The sequence below is a fragment of the Macrobrachium nipponense genome, chromosome 4 (genome assembly GCF_015104395.2).
Source record: "Macrobrachium nipponense isolate FS-2020 chromosome 4, ASM1510439v2, whole genome shotgun sequence".
NCBI lineage: Eukaryota > Metazoa > Arthropoda > Malacostraca > Decapoda > Palaemonidae > Macrobrachium > Macrobrachium nipponense.
In genome coordinates this window covers 46757777-46779251 of record NC_061100.1, presented here as the reverse complement: position 1 = coordinate 46779251, position 21475 = coordinate 46757777, and the positions used below count along the sequence as shown (strand labels likewise).

General features: G+C 36.4%; 1 protein-coding gene across 6 annotated transcripts in view; it reads left to right on the top strand.

The window, feature by feature from the left end:
* Positions 1–21475, top strand: part of LOC135210908 (metaxin-1-like) — a 146700-nt gene that overhangs the window by 61775 nt on the left and 63450 nt on the right. For all 6 annotated transcript variants that reach the window (XM_064243854.1, XM_064243855.1, XM_064243856.1 and 3 more), the window contains one exon: positions 3977–4105. In XM_064243854.1, the coding sequence (XP_064099924.1) occupies positions 3977–4105 (129 nt within the window). The remainder of the gene's footprint in view (positions 1–3976; positions 4106–21475) is intronic.

Below are 21475 nucleotides of genomic sequence, written 5' to 3'. Positions count from 1 at the left end.
TATATTAGCACATTTAGAGAACATGCCAAACTTACACGAAAGTTCCCTTTGCGCGAGGGGGTCTGGAACCTAACCTCACATAAGTTCGGGGTATTACATTTTAGTTATCTGTTTTGATATTGTGGAAGCTATGATTATAATTTTACAAAATAAAATAATTTATTAGAAAAACATGTATACATACCTTGGTAAAATTTATGATTGTTTGTAAAAGAGAATCCAATTGTTCATGGAAGGTAAGGAAAATTTAGAATTAATTTTTCTTATGCCATGTGCATTTGCATAACTTCCTCTTTCCAGTGATGTGTTTTTTTCTTTTATTGGTCGACCTCAGAGTTTGCCCAGCCTGGGATGCTGCATAGGTTTTTTTTAACCCGCTCTTAAGGGTTAATCTAAAGTATGTTAATGTTCAAAGACATCATCTTTCATTTTTCAAAATTCTGGTTTCTTGAAGTGATGCATGGATGGATTTCTGAAGGCCTTTTCATCGGTTTATTAAAAGGCTGTCCTTGTGGGATATTCCATCAGCTAAATATGTCCATTTGTAGTCCTCTGTAGTCTAGCTAGCCCCTTATATATTGCTTTAAAAGACTACCCTACTCCATTGTATTATTTAGCCTGCAGCTCTGAGATTTGTGAAATAATTTACTGCATTTTTGGCAGTGCTATCCTTGAGAATTTAGTGTTCATTGGCCAATCTTTTTATATTCTTGTAAGTTTCATGCCACAATCTAGACAACTGACACTCAAGACTGTGTGGCTACACGAGCTATGCCAGCTTTGTCGTCGAACTATCCACATGAAGTTTTTCTCTACCATTCCATAGACAGTCGTTAAGTCTCAAGAGGATAAAGTTGAAAAATCTGCAGAGGATTCAGGCTTCCAAGAATGTATTTTCCTTTAGAAGTTGGTTATAGACTGGGCGCTAGCTCAATTTATTCAAATGAAAAGAGTAATAAATATAAATGCTTTTACAGGCAGTCCCCGGGTTACGACGGGGGTTCCGTTCTTCAGACGCGTCGTAAGCCGAAAATCGTCGTAAGCCGGAACGACGCTTGGAAATATGTCTTAAACTAATAAAAACTTATAAAAACCTTACTTGTAATCCTTTGGTTACACTACATGTTGTTTCCTGTAGTTTTATGTACAACCTGGAGTTATTTTCATAAAAGAATGCTGGTTCTTGAAGGTAAAAACTATTGTAATCCTCTGGTGACACTACATTCTTGAAGTTTTATGTACAACCTGGAGTGATTTTGCCAAATCTTGAGGGCTACAAGAACAGCTGATTACTATTTACGTATCATATAGACTAATTAAAGTAAACGTATCTTTAAATAGGCTTATATATTAGTATCAACAAAACATTTCCTGCCATGAGTCAGAGGCCATTTAATGAAATGAACACTTCTCTGTCCTATCTGTTTAGAAAATAAACGTTACATCAATCCCCGAGACCATTGTTGCCAAAGCGTCTCTCTCTCTCTCTCTCTCTGATCAAATTATACTGGATAATGTCTCTCTTTGGATACTTCGATTTTGCCAAATCTTGAGGGCTACAAGAACAGTTGATTACTATTTATGTATCATATAGACTAATGAAAGTAAATGTATCTTTAAATAGGCTTATATTATTAGTATCAACAAAATATTTACTGGCATGAGTCAGAGGCCGTTTAACGAAACGAACACTTCTCTGTCCTTAACTCGGAGCGTCGGAAGACGCCTCTCTCTCTCTCTCTCTCTCTCTCTCTCTCTCTCTCTCTCTCTCTCTCTCTCTCTCTCTCTCTCTCTCTCTCTCTCTCTCTCTGATCAAATTACTGGATAATGTCTCTCTTTGGATACTTGGAATTTGCGTTGTTATCTAACCAGAAACTTCGTTTTGTTATTATTACTGGAAACAAGCAATGATTTTTTCATTATTTGCGCTTTTGGACTGTTATATGTAAACTTTGCGCACTGCAAGCTAGTATGTATTCATTCGCTCGGAAACTAGTTCCGCATATGAGGCGTCACTAAAAAACATCGAAAAATACGACATAAAAAGTGTCGAAAATCATCATAACCTCAAAATTTTTGTTGTAATCTAACCAGAAACTTATTTTTATTAATATACTGTGCTAAACTATAAAGGATTTTTATCATAGTATGAGTTTTTTAAAAGCGTCGTTAACTCGGAGCGTCGGAAGCATCAGCGTCGTAACCTCGGAACAAGCGTCGTAACCCAGGACGGATTTTTCCATTGAATATTTAAGAAAAAGCGTCGTAACCTCGGAACGTCGTAAGCCGGAACTGTCGTAACCCGGGGATCGCCTGTAAACTACTGGCTCCACAGCCCCTTTGAAAGAAATGAACATCTACTGAGCTTCAGCCAAAGTACTTGCTGAGGGAACTATTTTAGGGGATGAAAATTTCAGTTATTCATGTTTTCAGAGGAATGGAAACAAAAAAGATTTTTTTATTGTTCAGGTGCATGGGTGCACTGCACTACTAATGACAGAAATTTATGCCTGCTGTAGATTTCAGTCGTAGGAGTTCTAATACTTTGATCAATTCATGAGAGGCAAGTTTCTCTTATTTGCTTTTCTTCCAGAAAGAGAATCCTAGGTGTGGCAAACCCCAGTCTGATCATAGAGTCTCAGCTCAGACAGATTCCTCCCTACAACCAGTGACTCTTCCTAATGTAAAGGACCAATGGTTGTACGTATATCATGTAGGAACAAATCACAATTAAAGTAAGTTGTCTTTTTCCTAACTGTACAAACCTGAGGTCCTTTACATTACATTTCATGCCCACTTCATGCCACCCCTCAATCTGTCACCTGGGCCGAAAGGCAATTGGAATGCTTACGTCCAGGCAGGCAGGACTCACGCCTGCTGGCCGGTAGTTAACTACCTAACCACCTTGTTTGAAAGTTCAACAAATGTTTCCAGTTCCTGCTGAAAGTAATTCATAATATAAGTGACTTCAGGTTTATGTTTTTAGTAAAAATACAATTTACTTAGAAAAATTGTGATTGCAGCTGCCGCACGAGTAGAACAATACAGTATAGCTATGTGATTACTTCATTTGTATATATGAAACTTAACTTTATCATGAAAATACCATTTCAGCATTGAATTACCGCATAGGTCCCAGCACTTGTCCTTTGGCCTAAATTTTATATCCCATTCCATTCCTACTAACTACTATGCTTTTATGAGGCACTTGGTTATCTCCTTCATGAATGCAGGTGGCTGTGTTAGTCAGTCCTTGCTTTGAGATATTTGCTTCTTTCTTTCTCAGATGTAACCATTTAGGGTCATGAGGAGCTGTCCCTTAGTTGAATGTTTAGTTGATACTGTATTTGCACTGCATAACTATGGAGATAATGTGAAAGCAGTCTGCCATAATATATGTACTCGGGGTATGTTTACTGACAGTATCCCATGAGAATACTTTGTACTCTTGATCTGGTAAACCCTCAAATGCTTCACTAGATGCAATACAGGGACAGTTTGATTTATTATTAACAATTTTAGTTTATATAACATATATAAACCTATCAGTTATATGCTGAATTGTCCTCCTTCCATATTCTCATTCTTGTTCTACCATATCTTAACGTATGCAATAAAATGAGCTGGATAGTTTGTATTATCTAGTAATTCACAAATGCTCATGCATGGACAATCTCTGGTGGCTCTCCTATTACTTCATTTTTAAAATTACAGAATGAGAGTGTCTGGGGATGATGCAACTGGATTTGGGTTCAATAAGGGTTTGTGTGGAAAAATATTTTTTGAAACTATGATACAGTATTTCTAATTTTCATTTGTATGCAGTGGATGCCATATTCATATATTTATAATGTAAATAAAAATTATTTTCCATTTGATCAAGGATAATTGGTGAGTAGGAAATAGGTTGATTGACTGAATAAGCAATATTGTTGAGCTGGTTGCATGGAACTAATAACACATATTTTGTTTTCAGTTACATAAACAAGCCCAAGAATGTTTAACCATGTTATCAAATCGCCTAGGTGACCGAGAATATTTCTTTGGTCGCTCTCCTTCCACTATAGATGCTCTGATATTTTCATATTTGGCATTATTACTAAAGGTAAGGAAATGTAACTGGTGAGTGTTTTGTGTAGTCAGGCTTTTCTGTCATTTTATTTTCATCCTTATAGTAACAATCTTTTGAATCAGTTCACTGAGAATTTATTAAATGATTGGACTTGATAAACTAATGTTCTTTGTAATAAAAGACAAGGTGTAGTGAGCTGCATTGAGCTTTGACATTCAGTATGGAGTAGCAGAAATACATTTTCTTTACAAGTGTCCATGAGTCGACTGCACAGAGTAGAATGAGTTAATGATTGACTCCGTGAAACAATACTGCTCATGGTGTGCACACAACTCATTTGCCTTAGTAAGATCAAGTAATTTTGGTCCCTCTTGTAACTAGCAACAATCACACTTGAATCTGCAAATTTTGAGATAAGGGATGGGTCCTTTATAAGTCATGAGCCAGCAGTTCTTCGATAATAATGATAGTCTCAGTATGGTCCTTTAAGAAAGTCTACACGATGGATGTGCTTACAGGAATTTATCCGCCATCTAATCTTTTTTAAAGGAAATAACATGAAAAATGCAGAGGATGATTACGTAATTTATTTTGGTGTTTTCATGATTTGACTTTGAAATTAGTACCTGGAAATATACCCATCTAAAGCTGTCAATTGAATTATCCTCTGATAAGAACTACAGTATTTTTCATTTGCCAAGGTGTTTCTGAAGCTCTGTACTGGTAGGCAACAACTTCAAGCTTTGTGTTTATAGTTCCCTTTCGCTGGACGAGTGGTTTTTAAGCGCTAGGCTGCCAATCCAGTGGTCCGAAGTTCGAATCCCGACTCGGCCAACGCGGAATCAGAATTTATTTCTGGTGATAGAAATTTATTTCTCTATATAGTGCGGTTCGGATCTCACAATAAGCTGGAGATCCCATTGCTAGGTGACCAATGGGTTCCTAGCCACGTAAAAATATCTAATCCTTCGGGCCAGCCCTAGGAGAGCTGTTAATCAGCTCAGTGGTCTGGTAAAACTAAGATATACTTTTTCAATTAATGATTACTGCTATAAAGTATTTAACAAGACCACAAAGTCAAATAGCTGTGCTTGCCTAGGGGTCACTGAAGAGTTTTTTCTGAACTCTTTTAAGATTGCAGTGTTGTTATGCAAATTTTATTCACTGGGATTCCAAAACTGTGAGACAACATCTATATGAAGTGAGACAACATCTATATGAAGTAAAAAAAATAATTCATTATATACATCTGGAGGGTGTTGGAATTGATTTAAGTGCATTCCCCAAAAAATAAGGCCATTTCAAAAGTGTTTTTACTAAACCAGTTGTAAATAGAAAATCATAAAAATGCTTGCTTAATTGTCTTTGTTTATGCAGGCATAAATGGCAGTAGTATAGATATATGATTGGAAAGAAAACATTCTTTGTTCCTACACAATATACAAACCCTCCATCCTTTACATGAGGAAATACTTTCAGCGTAAGCTAGAATACACCCATTAAATTCTTGAACAAGTTGGTTAGGTAGTAACTACCATCTGGTAGGCGGGTAGGCCCACCTGCTATACTTAATCACTCAACTTTGCTTTCCACCGTCTTCCAATGAAGACGTGTTTGTGAGCTCTTGCTAACTAGCCATTGATCACAATTTTCCCAGCAGGATCTTTATTTTGTTGTTTTGAATTAATATATGTTGTGTTAGATATTGATAATTAATTGACTTTAATAATTAATATATAAACCCACTTTTTTATAGCTTTGCTAGCTGCCTTCACCCTGTTACGTCAGGGCGAGACAGTGTATTCATTTGAAATTTACACTTATGCTTTGGAAATTACCGAGGGGAACTTCAAAGGTTTGTCCTTTGTTTTTGTTTTATTTCCGGTATTTCCTCTCTTCTGTCATCATTTCGCTAGCTTATTGGACAGAGAGAGAGCAGGAGAGGCGTGTGTTGATGTTTGAGGGATCTCCTCTCATTTCAGGGGGCAATGCCCTTGAATGCGAGAGGAGTATCCTTATTTTTTGTTCTTAATCATATTACCTTTCTTTTACAGGCTAACAGTGGTGATAGTTGATTACGGCAGTAGATGGTTGGATATCTTCGTGTTGATATCCTAACCTCGTAGCATGCTGTGATATTGGTCCCCGAGTGTGTGTACTGTTCCCCTGCTGAAAATCATATTTATTTGCCGCTATTATCCTGGAGTTTCGTCGCTGGACAACACCTTCACAGCTGCCCTGTGATTACTAACTACTACTGCTGGTAAATGTGCCTCATCCTGTAGAAGTCTTGCAGAATTTAGAGAGGAAAAAGTTGAGGAGGAAGAGAGCCCGTGAAGTCTTGTCATCTTCCTCTTTGTAATGATCATATTTTTCTTCAACCCTTCCCTTCGACTTCTCAGGCGTTTCAGGGCGAGAAAACACTGCTAGACTTGTGTTGCGGCCATCACAGCAGGTCGATGGCTGTTCGCAACTCGCTTCTCTTGCTAGTTCTGCTAGCAAGGCGAGCGAGGTCTTCTAGTCTTCTTCACCTATTACCGCTACTTCCAATGGCTACACCGGGAGGGGCAAGGTGGATAGGAGGGATCCTGCAGAGTGCTTTCTGCAGGATTCAGCATCAGGGGACTACATTCCTAGGAGGATCTTTGGGTACTACCGGATGTGCATTCTCGTCGTTGAGGGAGGATCTTCTGTCAATGATGGAGATATCTCTCTCCGTCTCGATATCTGGTGTTTAGATTCATAGAATTTGAACACATAGAGACTATGTTCTCCCTGGTTCTTTCTGTCCTTTGGACAGATTTCAATTTGCAGTCCCCTATGGGTTCTTGCATTTTGGGAGCCTCAAGTGCATATTCTGCTGAATTGTAATCACAATCCAGTCTTAAATGCCTGCATATAGGACTGTTTTTATGCCTGTTCCTCCTTGATTTCTACAGGAGTCAAGGAGGGGCCTCTCCCTGACGATTGTTTGACAAAATTCGGGAGTCTTGCCAAGCGCTTAAATTCTTTGGAATTTTTAGCACTCTTCGAGTGTTTTGTCTTATATGATCTGCAAACTCTAGGGTGAGACGAAAATTCCCAATAATTGTTATTACAATACCCGGGAATCCTGCCAAATGCTCGAATTCCTTGGGATTTCTGGCATTCCAAGTGTTAAGGTTTTAAGCAATTTCCAAACACTTGGGTGAGACGAATATCCCCGATAATTGTTATTACAAACATTGGGAGTCTTGCTAAGAGATTAAATTCCTTGGAATTTCTAGTGTTCTCATAGTGATTTGGTTTTCTGTGATTTCCAAACACTGGGGCAACGGGTATTTCCGATAATTATTTCAATAATCTGGAGTCTCGCTGAGCGCCTGGATCCCTTGGTGTCTTGGTCCTTAGGGTCCCAGACACATAAGATTGCAGACACAGCATCCCTTTTTATCCTTCTTCTCAGAGCATCGTCCTCGAAGGAGAACAGTTAATTGGGAAAAGTGATAGTTCTCTGCTGACTTTTACCACTCATAATTACGTATGTAGTGGTGATCTGCTCAGCTCACTCTACTTGGCTCGGCTCTACAGAACGAACTCTGCTCTTGATCAGCGGGACCCTTTGCAATGACATAACATCCACCCTTCCCATGTTGCTGCAAGTTTTCACGGGTCATCGTGTTCGTCATCTGACACCTCCTTCTTCGAAGGCTTCCACAGCCTAAGAAGAGAAAGGTAGTTTCTCCTCCCCTAAGAAGTCTCGCCCGAGACTTCTAAGAGTCTGCATCCTTTCCCTGAGTAAGGGAACACTTGGCTCTCTTCAGCTCACCTGCTCTTTCCAGAGCAGGAACTTGATGCTATCTCCAAGATATAGTGTACAAGTCTCTCCAAGTTTACAATCAAGGGGGGGTGTCGTACATCCACAGTCAGTGATAGGTAGCTTTCTCTCCATCATGACAGTGGCGCAGGGAAAGAGAAGGGACTGAGCTGCGTTAGTGGCTTGGACCCACCTATGAAAGCCAGGAATGGCTATTTTTCAGGTACCAAGATCGATGTCACTCTTCCTTGGGACAAAGCATGTGAAGGAGAAAGGAGGAGGTCTTCTTCATGAGGTTTGATCACAGAGAAGATAGATGCGTAGCAAGACATGGCAAGTTCTTACCAGCTTTTACTGCATTTAACTCAGCTCAACTTTCGCTCTCGTTCACGCAAATGAAGCTCTTGAGATTCTGTTCATCTTAGTACTGTTTCTCCTCCATCGAGGATTAACTACCAATTCAAATCTCTCTGCCTAGCAATCACAGTTGTACATTCTCTGGTTTGGCTCAGAATTCTTGCATAAGGCCCATGTCTCGTGCTCAACATTTGCCGTTGCGAGAATTTTCAGACAGAGATACATCTCATTAGATTCATTATCATTCTGCTTACCCCACAGTATATCAGAAGTCTGTAGTCTTCTGTTCCATTGCACCTGCTCTATCAGCCGCTGCTATGACGCAGAATTATTTTTTTCAGACAATTTGAGTTTTGTCTTCTAATATATGTTTCTTAATTCGTAAGGTGTTTAATTATTCTTTGTTCACCCCAAATTGAAAGCGAATAACAGAAGACTTCACCTGTTCCCCACTTGACTAGCTCGTGAGTTGTAAACCTGGAAGTAATTTCTGATGAATATAATTGAAAAGTGCGGTAACCTAGGAACGTTGTAAGCCAAACCCATCATAAGCCGGGGACTGCCTGTATCTCCATCACTGGTCCTTCCACCCTCTATGCTTCCCCCCTCTCCTCTCTCTTATTTTCAGTATTTAACAGTGGTTCAAAATACCCTCGCCATCTCCTCTTAATGTCGTAATCCCTTTACAATATATTTCCATTGCTATCCTTGATGACACCCAATTTACCCAAATCCTGTCACTGCCTTTTCCTCAAGTTTGAAATTTTATAGATATTTTTTTCTCCTTTTCTTGTTCCTTGTCTTTTATTCAACTGCTCTGCCACCCTTCCAATAGCCATACCTACCCTCCTGCTCACATCTCTTTCCTCTTCTCTGTACCGTTCCTGTGCATCCTGTGCATGCCTTAAATGCTTTTGATTTTCTTTTGATTCTTACTCTCCATTCCACCATCATTTTTCTCCTCTTGACACTCCATATCCACTGGCTCTTCCCACCAGTTCCTCTGCTTCCCCCACACATTTCCCTCGATGTCTGATCAGATATTTTCCACTCTGTTACCCTGTCCAACTTCTACATTTCCCCTTTCCAGCCATCTCTCTCTCTCACAGTTCTAAATTGCTCCCCCTTTTCTCCTTCAAGTTCCCAAATTTTAATTCTAGATCTCTTCTTTCTCTTTTTGGGTTTACTCCCTCTCATTTTCAAATCCATCACCACCAACTTATGTTGTTCAACACATGCTTCTCCCAAGATCACTTTGCAGTTTGTCACCTTGCTTTTGTCGGCTCCTCTAACCAGGATGTAATCTGTTTGGCTTTGGACTCCTCACCCTCATGTTATCAAGTATGTACTTATCCAACTTCTGAAACCATGTGTTTATACATGCCAATTAAAAACTGAACCATCTCCAATATATAATCCCCATCTTCATTTCTAATTCCAAACCCATGGCCTCTGTGTACCTCATCATACCTGTCTCTTCTCTTTTTCCCACCTTGCCATTCATATCAGGTCCTATTATTAGTTTCTCCTCCTCCCTCACTTCTTTAATGACAGCCTCAAACTCTTGTCTATATGATTCTTTCTCTTGCTCTTGGCACCACATCTGAGCAGCATATGCTATTATATTTACTACTTTGTCCCCTATTATTATTGGAATCTTTAAAGGCCTATCATTTACACTCTACTTATGCCACTTTTTCCTGTTCGAGTACCAATGTTTCACTTACCTGCTCTTATCTTCCACTCTCACTAACTTCCTTGGCCACAGTTGTGAACCCTGTGGTATCCCTTGCCCATTTATCATGCCAGTAGAGGGATTCTGATACACATTGCTTACAGGCGACGCCCTAGCTGCATTCATATTTCTTACGACATTAGGCATAGTTCATTGTTTGACAAAGGGGTTTTTACAACTGCATGCCCTTGCTGTCATGAACCACAGTTATTGGCAGTGGGCCTCACCTTTGACTAGAAAGTCCACCTGCAAGGAAGCAGCTTCCACAGTTATTAGCAGTGGGCCTACCCCTTTTACTCAAAAGTGAGAATGCAAGGTGGCAGTTTCCAGTTGTCAGCAGTGGGTTTAGCCTTTTACCAAAAAGGAAGACTGCAAGGGTGCAGCAGTCCCTTTAGTCGCATTTTTCGACACACAGGCCCTACGGTGATAGTATTCTTACACCCCTACCAAACAGGGCATGGTGCCACTTCTAGCCCATACAGCTCAGCAAGTCTTGCCACCACCTTTTATATCTGGCTCTGGAGCTAAATAGGGACAGACTTGTTGCAAAGTATGCCTGATATCCCCCTCAATTATTCAGTAACTTGAATTCAATAGTTAACCTTTTTATCCATATGACCCTATGCATCTGTTATCAAGCCTAGATACTAAACAGTTTCTTGATTTTTACTTCTCACTCCTTAATCGTGGCTTGGTATTTGTCATTCATCTCATATGCCATATGTCATTTATTCAATCTTTGCTTGACTTTATTCAACCCCCTCTAGTGCATGTCTCTGTTCATCCCTCTCTAATACATATCTTGACTTATTTAGGTTTCTCTCTAGTTTATAGCATCAAAGCAAAGTCATTAGCTTAGAACATACACTAAAGGGTCTCATCCCTTACATTCTGTGTCATTACATCCATCGTGATATTGAATGGGCTCAGCTTTGATCCATGGTGTAGTCCTACCTTGACCTAGATGCTGCCAGTTTTCCCCACCATACTTCTCACTGTGGTTGTTACGTTTGTATACATTCTGTTAATAATTCATTTTTTTCTGGTGCCTCCTGCTCCCTCAAACTTCTCCATACTTTTTGTCTAGGAACTTTATCATTTACCTTTACTACTATGGGATTCACAGCCGTTGTCCTGGTGTTTTTCCGGAATAAGATTTTATCAACATAACTGACAAAGATGACACTTTGTCACAGGGTATCTTACATCCCTACCTAATTTTTACAATTTTTACTGTATTCTGTATTGCGAGAGTTGCATGATTCTGGTAATTATAAGAGTAACACCAACTTCTTGCAGACATTGCCAGCAAACTTGGAGGAATGTCTTTTGAAGGTATAATGATGTAACTTATGACGTCATTAACTTCCCTCATTCATGATGGATAATTGGCTATTCGTGAGAAAGTCCCAACCTCTGGCAACAATGAAATACAACCAACACTTCTTGTTTTCACTTTGTAGTAGTGGTAGTAGTAGTAGCAGTATATACATACATAGGATTTATGCCATGAGGTCAACTGCTAGACTTCTTGAAGAAAGGGTTTCCACAAGTAATCCGAGAAATTCCTTTTTATCCCCATTTCTCCATTGAAAAAATCATATGATTAAAAATCAATTAACAAAGTGAAGAAAACTTTGGCATTCATCGTAACTCCTTTGATATTTTTCCTAATATGACAGTGATGATCATTGTAATAAGTAGATATTTGCATAGGATTAGATTGGATTATTGAATTCAGACTTCAAGCCAAGCACTGGGACCTATAGAGGTCATTCAGTGATGTATTATAACCCATGACATTTATTTTTTTGGTTTTGCGAGTTTTAATGTTGTTCCGAAAGTTATATTTTACTAAGAAATCAACAACTATTGCTTTACAGTAGGGCCTCGATAATCACGGGGGATAGGGCCCAGAACCCCCCGTGATAAGTAAATACCCGTGTTATCCTGGTGCCCTCCCTAAAAATTGCTTTAAACTGCCTACTTTAATAATTAACCCACCCAAGACCACTATTTCAATGTTTATAACTGTCTACTTTAGTTCAAGCACCAAATATGTCTTCAACTACCACCTTAAACTAAATTCAAGACAGTTTCAAAGTTATTCTTTCCTATCTTCAATTTCCCCTTCATCAGATCAGCAAACAAAAGTATATTACCTAACAATTCCTTTCAATTTCATGATTTGGCTGCTGCACCAAACTAAAAGTACATCGTATATCTATTTTGTGAATGAACATATTTATGATAAAAAAATATTAATGTTTAAACAGCAAAATACAGCAATAAAAATCTATTTTTGTCTTTTGTTTACGTTTAGAATCAGCTGATGGACGTTTATTACCAAAAGAATTATTTTGGAAAACAATTTAGTTGCTAAAAGAAATGAATTTATTAATGGAATAATTATTATTTTTAACTTTGTACATAATAGTTTATGATATTATGATACAGTAATTCACATTTCATTGAGAGAGAGAGAGAGAGAGAGAGAGCAGCTTGGGATGAGAGTAACTGTTGAATAGCTTGAGAGAGCAGCTTAGGACAAGAGTACTGTTACCAGCTTAGCTCGAGAATAACATAATTGAGGAAGCCAGAAGCTTGTTCGGTTCATGCCTAATCGTAGCTTCGGATAGGGCATGCTTCCTGCAATTTCTCCTAGCCACCTCAAAATCATACAGATCGCATTGCATGCTCAACAGTAATGACTTTGCGATAACCTTAAACAGTGGCTCCTGTGCGTACTCAAGAGCCGCTGTCTCGGTCATCACTAAGGAGTTAAGAGACCTTGCCAGACGTGACCTTAGAAATTGCGCTAAAGGAACGTATTTCACTGGGCGACATGGCTTCCTCGCCCAGAAATAGATTTTTCCTACGTCAAAATCCCTTTTATGGTGATAAGAAATGAAACATGGATAGTGATAAGATATTCTCTTGTATACTGTTATAATGTGATAATCATTGAGTCAACTATAAAAGTTGTATTGAAGCAGTTTAGTAAATCACAGAAAGAATAAAAATATGGCAACACATGTACCTACAAATGTCGTGGACCATTTTGTTCTTTTATTACGATAATAATAGATCAGTATTATAGTTTTTTCTGTAAGTGATAAGAGAGAGAGAGAGAGAGAGAGAGAGAGATTTTGCTATTTACATTCATAGTATTTGAAAATTTGTAAATGAGTGTATCCTAAAAATGCATTTAGTCATGAAAAGAAGAAAACACTGTAATTAATGAATCTTGCTCTATGATAAAATTCGCGATTTCATTAATTTTCCGGGATATTCATAGTATTTGGGCTCCACAAAAAAGTAAATAAAGTGATTTATGACAAAATTTAGAGGATACTTACGTAAAAATACATTGGTAGTTTGTAGAATGGTGTAACCACTATCACATTGTGTAAAGATAGTAGAACGAGACTAGGTTTGGTGACGTCACGGTGGCCATACATATTTTTTTTCTTGAATAAATATACATTTATGATAAAAAATAGTTACTGTACTGCTTAGAGTACCATACTGTAATATTAATGTAATCGCATCAAAATAAAGTAATCATTGCATGCTGTAAACATAGTGTATTTTTGTCTTTTGAAAAATGCATTCCCCAAGGAATTATTCCTAGAAGAGGCTTTTTATTATGAAGATATGCCAATAATATATAAGATATGCGTTTTATTACGAATATATGACAATAATATATAAGGTAAAAATGGTTTTATTACGTTTACGCTTCGTCGCCGATCGGAAACAACAATACGATAATCTATGACAATTATCGTTTGTATGACTGCAGTGTTCAGAGAAGTTGATTACGTTATACCAAAACAATAATGAAGTTCAAATTGAAAATTAATGTTTTCCTAAATGTTATTACTACTGTAATTACGCTACTACTATTAACATTTCTAAAAGGTTAAGAATGACAAAGATGCTGTTAAGTGTAACTAAATGTTTACATTTCTGCTGGCCACTCAACTACAAGTTGATGTCAATGATGTGGAATTATTCCATGAATAGGCTATATATTATGAAGATATGCCAATAATATATAAGGTGAAGATGGTTTTATTACCTTTATTGTCAGTTAATATCATAATGTGAATCTGTTCATGCATTTGTTCGTTATCGGAACCGGACGAGGCTTAGCCTACCATGGATTCATACCAGCGATATAGACTGAGAAGTGGTCCAAGGAAAAATCTGTGTTTAACTGAATCTGTGATTGCTGATCCGCGACTAAGCGAGGCCCCACTGTATAGTGCATATATTATTATCTTTCTTCACCTTATGGATGTCGACAAATGATGAAGAATTGGTAGCCTTGGATGTGCAGGTGTACTCCTTACCCAAAAAAGGACCCTATTATTAATTTACCTGTTCAAGCTTACGTAGGGTTTGCCACTGGCCTCCTCACTTTTAAACAGTTGTGCAAGTTGAATCATAAAAGCTATCGTGCAACCAAGGGGACATTGACTTAAAATAGCCAACATTCTTGAAGCCTTTACAAGGTACGAATATTCATTCAGAATTTCAGAGACAGCTGTTTGTCGGTATCACCTTGTGGGAGGAGTCAGGATGTCTACGTCACATGTAACTTTGAACCCATACATTAGTGTGTTCCACCACTGGCTTCGGCTACTTTATTTTACTCTTATGAATATACTTTTTCCTAATATAAGTAATAAAGAATGCTGCCAAAAATTTGGTAGGGGTGTAAAGTATACTATGGCTAAGTAATATCTTTGTCAAATGCACAGAAAAAGTTATTTTGGAAAAACACCAGGACCAAGGCTCTGAATCTCATAGTAGGTCAATAAAGGCCGTAAGGAGAGCCCTCTGCTTGCCTTTGTACTATTTCTATGTTACCTAGTGTAAGGAGAATATTTTAGTTAACCCTTTAACCCCGATTGGATGTATTAAAAGTTGACGAATATTGTCTGTCGGGTGCCGAACCGACATATGAAACGTCGACGAAAAAAAGTTTTTTTAAAAATTCACGGAAAAATAGTTATAGGCCCACTAGGCGAAAACTTTTTAATCACGCGCCTTGGGGGATGCTGGGAGTTCATGAATCAAGCTGTTGTTTTGTTTACGATTGTTACCCAGGCGCGAATTTCTTTCTTCTTGCACTAAAAAGCATCAGCGACACATCTCAGAAATTATTTCGTCACTTTGACATAATTTTTGCACCATTTTATATTAGCCGTTACATAGAATTTTGTATATGAAAATGTGCGCAATTTCATGTAGAATACAACTAAAAACAACTCGTGGTTGTAGCTCTTATCAGTTTTGAAATATTTTCATATAAATAATGATAAGGGCCAAAATTTCAACCTCGGTCAACTTTGACTACCGAAATGGTCGAAAAACGCAATTATAAGCTAAAACTCTTATATTCTAGTAATATTCAATCATTTACCTTCATTTTACAACAAATTGGAAGGCTCTAGCACAATATTTCGATTTATGGGGAATTTATGAAAAAAAACTTTCCTAATGTCCGCGCGGTAACTCTTCCGAAAAAATCAGACATTTTTTTGTGCGATTGTCGTAATGTTTGCACAGTTTTATATTAGCCGTTACATAAAGTTTTTGTATGGAAATGTGTGCAATTTCATGTAGAATACAACAAAAAACAACCTATTGTTGTAGCTTTTATCAGTTTTGAAATATTTTCATATAAATAACGATAAGTGCCAAAATATCAACTTTCGTCAACTTTGACTCAATCGAAATGGTCGAAAAACGGAATTGTAAGCTAAAACTCTTACATTTTAGTGATATTAAATCAGTTATCTTTATTTTGCAACAAATTGGAAGTCTCTAGCAAAATATTTCGATTTATGGTGAATTTATGAAAAAAAAAAACCTTTTCCTTAAGCCCGCGCAGTAACTCTTCCGAAAAAAATCAGAAATATTTTCGTCCGATTGTCGGGTAATGTTTGCACCATTTTAAATTCCATTAAATAAAGTTTTATATATGAAAATGTGCGCAATTTCATGTAGAATACAACCTAAAACAACCCATGGTTGTAGCTTTTATCAGTTTTGAAATATTTTTATATAAATAATGATGTGCCAAAATTTCAACCTTCGGTCAACTTTGACTCGACCGAGATGGTCAAAAAACGCAATTGTAAGCTAAAGCTATTACATTCTAGTAATATTCAATCATTTACCTTTATTTTGCAACAAATTGTAAGTCTCTAGCACAATATTTCGATTTATGTTGAATTTATGAAAAAAAAAACTTTTTCCTTACGTCTGCGCGGTAACTTCCGAAAAAATCATAATTTTTTTTGTCCGATTGTCGTAATGTTTGCACCATTTTAAATTAGCCATTACATAAAGTTTTATATATGAAAATGTGCGCAATTTCATGTAGAGTACAACTAAAAACAACCAATGGCTGTAGCTTTTGTCAGTTTTGAAATATTTTCATATAAATAACGATAAATAGAAAAAATTCGACCTTCAGTAAACTTTAACTCGACCGAAATGGTTGAAAACTGCAATTGTAAGCTACAACACTTACAGTCTAGTAATATTCAATCAATTACCTTCATTTTGCAACAAACGGGAAGTCTCTAGCACAATATTTCGATTTATGGTGAATTTTTGAAAACTGCTTTTTTTTTTACGTCCACGAGTTACGAATTCATGCATCATATTGTGATAATATTTTCTCTATGTTGCTTTGATCGTTTTAAAATTTTTTATATACCAAAATCATCACAATTTAGTGTATAATAGAACGAAAAAATAATTAACACATTATCTTTAACCGTTTTGCTTGCAGTGCGATTTGTATACAATTATATATGAAATTTTTATTTGTGCTATCATATATTCCAATATTTATATATGATAATGATATTTTTTTCATTTCTGATGGTTGCATACTAAACTTCAGACAATGACAAAAAAAGGAGCCAAAAATGAACTCTTAATCTTGAAAACTAAGCGTACTGTGATTTTTTAAGAAAACCTTTTTTTCCGCTTCGGCGCTCACTCGCGAACGCCGTTGGCATACGGGAGACACTTTCGGAAATACCGGCTCGGCATGTAAGGGTTAATTTACCAGTCCCCTTTATAATACTTCATAAAGCCTGGTTCTGTCTTCTGGTCATGAATTCTTCCAAATATTTTCAATATACATATTGGTCGTTGATTGAATCTAAGGAATTCAGGGAAAAGCACTGTCCATATTGAATGTTATTACAATAAGCTAATGCTGCACAAATCATGCTTTTTCAAGGCGGGAAACAGGAAACATGGTGATAAATAAAAAGTTAAAATTGAAATAAAAATAAAATTAAGAATTTATAAAATTAATAAGTATTATATTTTTTTTATTTTCTTACTGATTGCCATGCTTGCTGTTTCCAGCCCTGAAGATGCAATGAAGTTGAGTTGTGAAATGTTGGCCTCTTGCAATAAATTCTATATAAATAGTCTTTGCCTGATCCCCTTGGAGTGTTCTTCAAGTTGTTGCTCCAGAAGTTGGATATGTATTTAATTTAATATTCTTCTAGCTCTCATGACTTTGGTTGTCCATTAGCTCCCACAGTATATCTATTCCCTTGGCCCAGTTTCTTCCTTGCCTCAGCAGATGCCATCTGGTCAAGAAGCCTTATCGCTTCATTTTTCTCAGAGCTTCCTTTGCCCATTCTCTTGTTATCTAATTTAACTCATCCAAATTATAAACATCCATCTTCCCTTTTGAATCTCATTTTTCTTCATTTATTAGTTTTTCAGTACGTATAGTATTCTTCCCATCTCTTTCCTAAGTATAGTATACTTTTCTGTGTTATTTTGATTTCCTTTATGTGGATTTTGTCCTTTGAGCTTTTGTTCATTTGACTAGCCTGAAATTGTTTCTTTCGCCTTTTCTGTTTTCCAGATCTTGGTAGATCTGATTATATGCCTTATTGTTGGCTTTCTCCTCTCCTCTTAGCTTTCTTATTACTTCCTTTTTAGATTATTTTATTCTCTTCTAACTTCTTGTTTCCCATTTCTTCCTTGCTTCCTTTCTTCTTTGTATTGCATATTGTACGTATTCATTAAACCGCCATATCTTATTTGACCATATTTTACTATATCAAAGTCCACCTAGCTTTACAGCAAAGCCTCGCATGCCAGTGATTGGCTACCTCTCGAAGGGGATATGACATCACACTTGTTAACTTTCCAAATGATTACCAGTATGGATTTGTCTCTGTTCGGTAATGTTGAGTTTCGCGCATGAATCATGACACCAACATTTAAGTTCTGAGTAGTGAAGTATGCAGTTGTTATCTTTGATAAAAGGTATTATTAAGTTATATATCATTGTAAAGATCTTGGATAATTTTTTCTGTGCATTTTTTTTTTAATAGATGTGCAGCCTAAATACACAAGCATCTTGCTTTTTTTCTTTAAAGTTGGTACTGGCCTACATAAGCAATCCCCTACAGACCACATTAATTGAAATGAAGTTCCATTATTAGGTATTAATTTATCATAATCTTGCATCGTATCAGATGTTAATATCACTGAGAGATTGTCAGTTTCATATATTTTGAGGCAATGACAGGGCATAGACTTACACTCCAATTTCTTATATTTTGAGGCAGTGACAGAGCATAGGCCTACTCATCACTTTCTTATACTTTGAGGCAATGAGAGGTATAGGCCTGCTTGTCAATTTCTTATGTTTTGAGGCAATGACAGGACATAAGACTAAGCATCAATTTCTTATGTTTTGAGGCAATGACAGGACATAGGTCTAAGAATCAATTTTTTATATTTTGAAGTAATGGCAGGGCATAGGCCTATACTTGAAATTCTTACATTTTGAGGCAATGACAGGGCATAGGCCTGCACATAAATTTCTTATTGCAAATAGTTTTCTACCCATATTTGTTAGAAATAGGGTAGCTTTTAATTAGTGTTGTAGATTCAACTCCATGACATATAATACGTATACATTAAGTGGAATTTATATGTATAAGCTCGTGCATATACACACTTAAATGGATACATATGTCAGTGGCCATAGTAACTGTAAAACCAGTTATATCACAAGAGAATAAAAGTAAAATATGTGGGCACAAAGCTGATGACAGACAGATCAATCATAGTACTGTCTCAGCCTTACACACAACTGTCAAACTACTCGGTGACTCTCAAAGAACGATATACCATTGCAAATATTTGCAAAAGGGATAACAAATTATATTACAAAGATGAGTAAATATTTTTAATAGTATATAGGTAGTTCTTTGAGAGTGACTGAGTAGTTTGACAGTTGTGTGTAAGACTGAGACAGTCCTATGATTGATCTGTGTGTTATCAGCTATGTAGCTGGTGTACCATTTCTATGAAAATGAGAAGGCTATGGTACGAAGGCATCATAAGATAATTAATGAAATAAAAAAAAAATGATAAATGAAAAAGTTATGTATGAGATGATCCAAACCAGTCTGCAAATAGCCCATAAATCACTTGATTTTCAGGGGATTCTTATAGTTCACCCTGTTGGACAAAGGATTACATAAGTCAGGAAATTTTCTCTCTCTCTCTCTCTCTCTCTCTCTCTCTCTCTCTCTCTCTCTCTCTCTCTCTCTCTCTGTTGTTAGGAGAATATTCTAGTATAGATGATATTTATAAATACATATCTCGATTACTTTTAATTAAAATATATTCATAAATTTCAATTAACGAGAGTAGGCAGATAAATATTTACACTAGTATTTAATGAATAAGTCTATGTTTATTCTGTAATATTATGTTACCTTGTGGAAAATTTGTTAAGACACTAAGCAACATAACAGCAGCAACAAAAACTAGAATAATCACTACAAGAACCACAAGAAAACAGCCGAATATAAGATTGGCCTATAATCAAACATCATAAACTGACAAAAAGACAGAGGACAATATAGGTCAATGAAATTTTTTGTGTTCCAGAAGATAAACGTCCTCAGGTAAATTCTCTGCAAATTATATCCAATATGACCATGTTTAACTTTAAGTTAAACATAGACATATTCTGGTTTTGCAGAATGCAGTCACTGCTTGGCATCCATCCAAATGTATAAACCATTCCAATAAAATCGATTTTAAGGCTATTAAAATGTAGTAAAAAGTCTGCATAGCTTTGAGAAAGTCTGTTTAAATTTTTTTTTTTTACCATTTTTAAGGTGATGTGTACTATTATGATTTTATTTTAGAATAATATAACATTTCCTTATGATAATCAGTTCGGCCAGTTAAAAAACATTGCAAAATAAATGAAGATGAAAAGAACGACAGATTAACCAACTTTTTGATACTAGTACTATTGCCAACCAATCAGCTTCAAGTCATAAATGTTATTTTTATCTCAAATGATCTTAAAAGGCTCCTTTTTTTAAAACTGCCTTCCAAGGTCAGGCCTTTTAGCTTGAAATACTTTATTCTATTTATAGGGCCCATCAATTTTCATTTTAGCTCCTTTTATTCTCAGTTGCAAGTCTAGCTACTACCCATTGTTGTGCAGCTACATCATCAGTTCCACCAAATTGTTCATCTGTGCAAGATGTCGTTTTGACTAGATCTTGTAATTTCCCTGTACGTAATCAGAAGAATGTGATTGCTGTTCCAGTGTCAGACAATAGCAAAATATCAGTTAACCTTTTGCCTTATTTATTTTGGTCATTGTAGCCATTTCCTCCATGGTTATGAATATGTATAAGATCATTACTTTGACAGATGTTCCTACTTAGATACCTGTCAACAATGATTCTTTCATCTACTTGAATCAGTTCCATTTCCTCTTTCTCCCTCTCAGCACATTTTTGCTGTAACTTCGAGTGTATATCAAGGAATACTTAAGAGACTGTAATATTTCCCATCCCACATTTTTATTGTGGAAACTTTTCTCATATCCGTGCAGAAGGATGTCTTATATATATACACAGTGTTCCCCCCGTATTCGCGTTCTCCAGATTCGCGGACTCACACATTCGCGGATTTTTCTTTGGAACCTATCTAGAAATTATTCGCGGACGGACTCACCCATTCGCGGAATTTTTCGACGAAAATAATCACTAATTAGTGTATTTTGATGTTTATTTTCATGACTAAATACATTTTTATGATACAAAAATGATTTACTAATTTTCAAATATTAATTTTGATTAATACTGTATTAGTAAGTTTAATAAGTTTAAATATCACATAATAAAAATAATAATTCTCTCTCTCTCTCTCTCTCTCTCTCTCTCTCTCTCTCTCTCTCTCTCTCTCTCTCTCTCTCTCTCTCTCTCTCTCTCTACTACAAAGATGTATGTTGTATGATAAATAAATGATTTACTATTTTCAAATATTAATATTTAATTTTTATACAGCAATAATATCAATTCATTAAAGAAAATACCATTGTGAATGAGTAAGATTTTAGCTTATAAATTTAAAAAATTATGGAAGAATGAAGGAAATCCCAGTCAGATTCTTTCTCTAACTCCATGTACTAAAA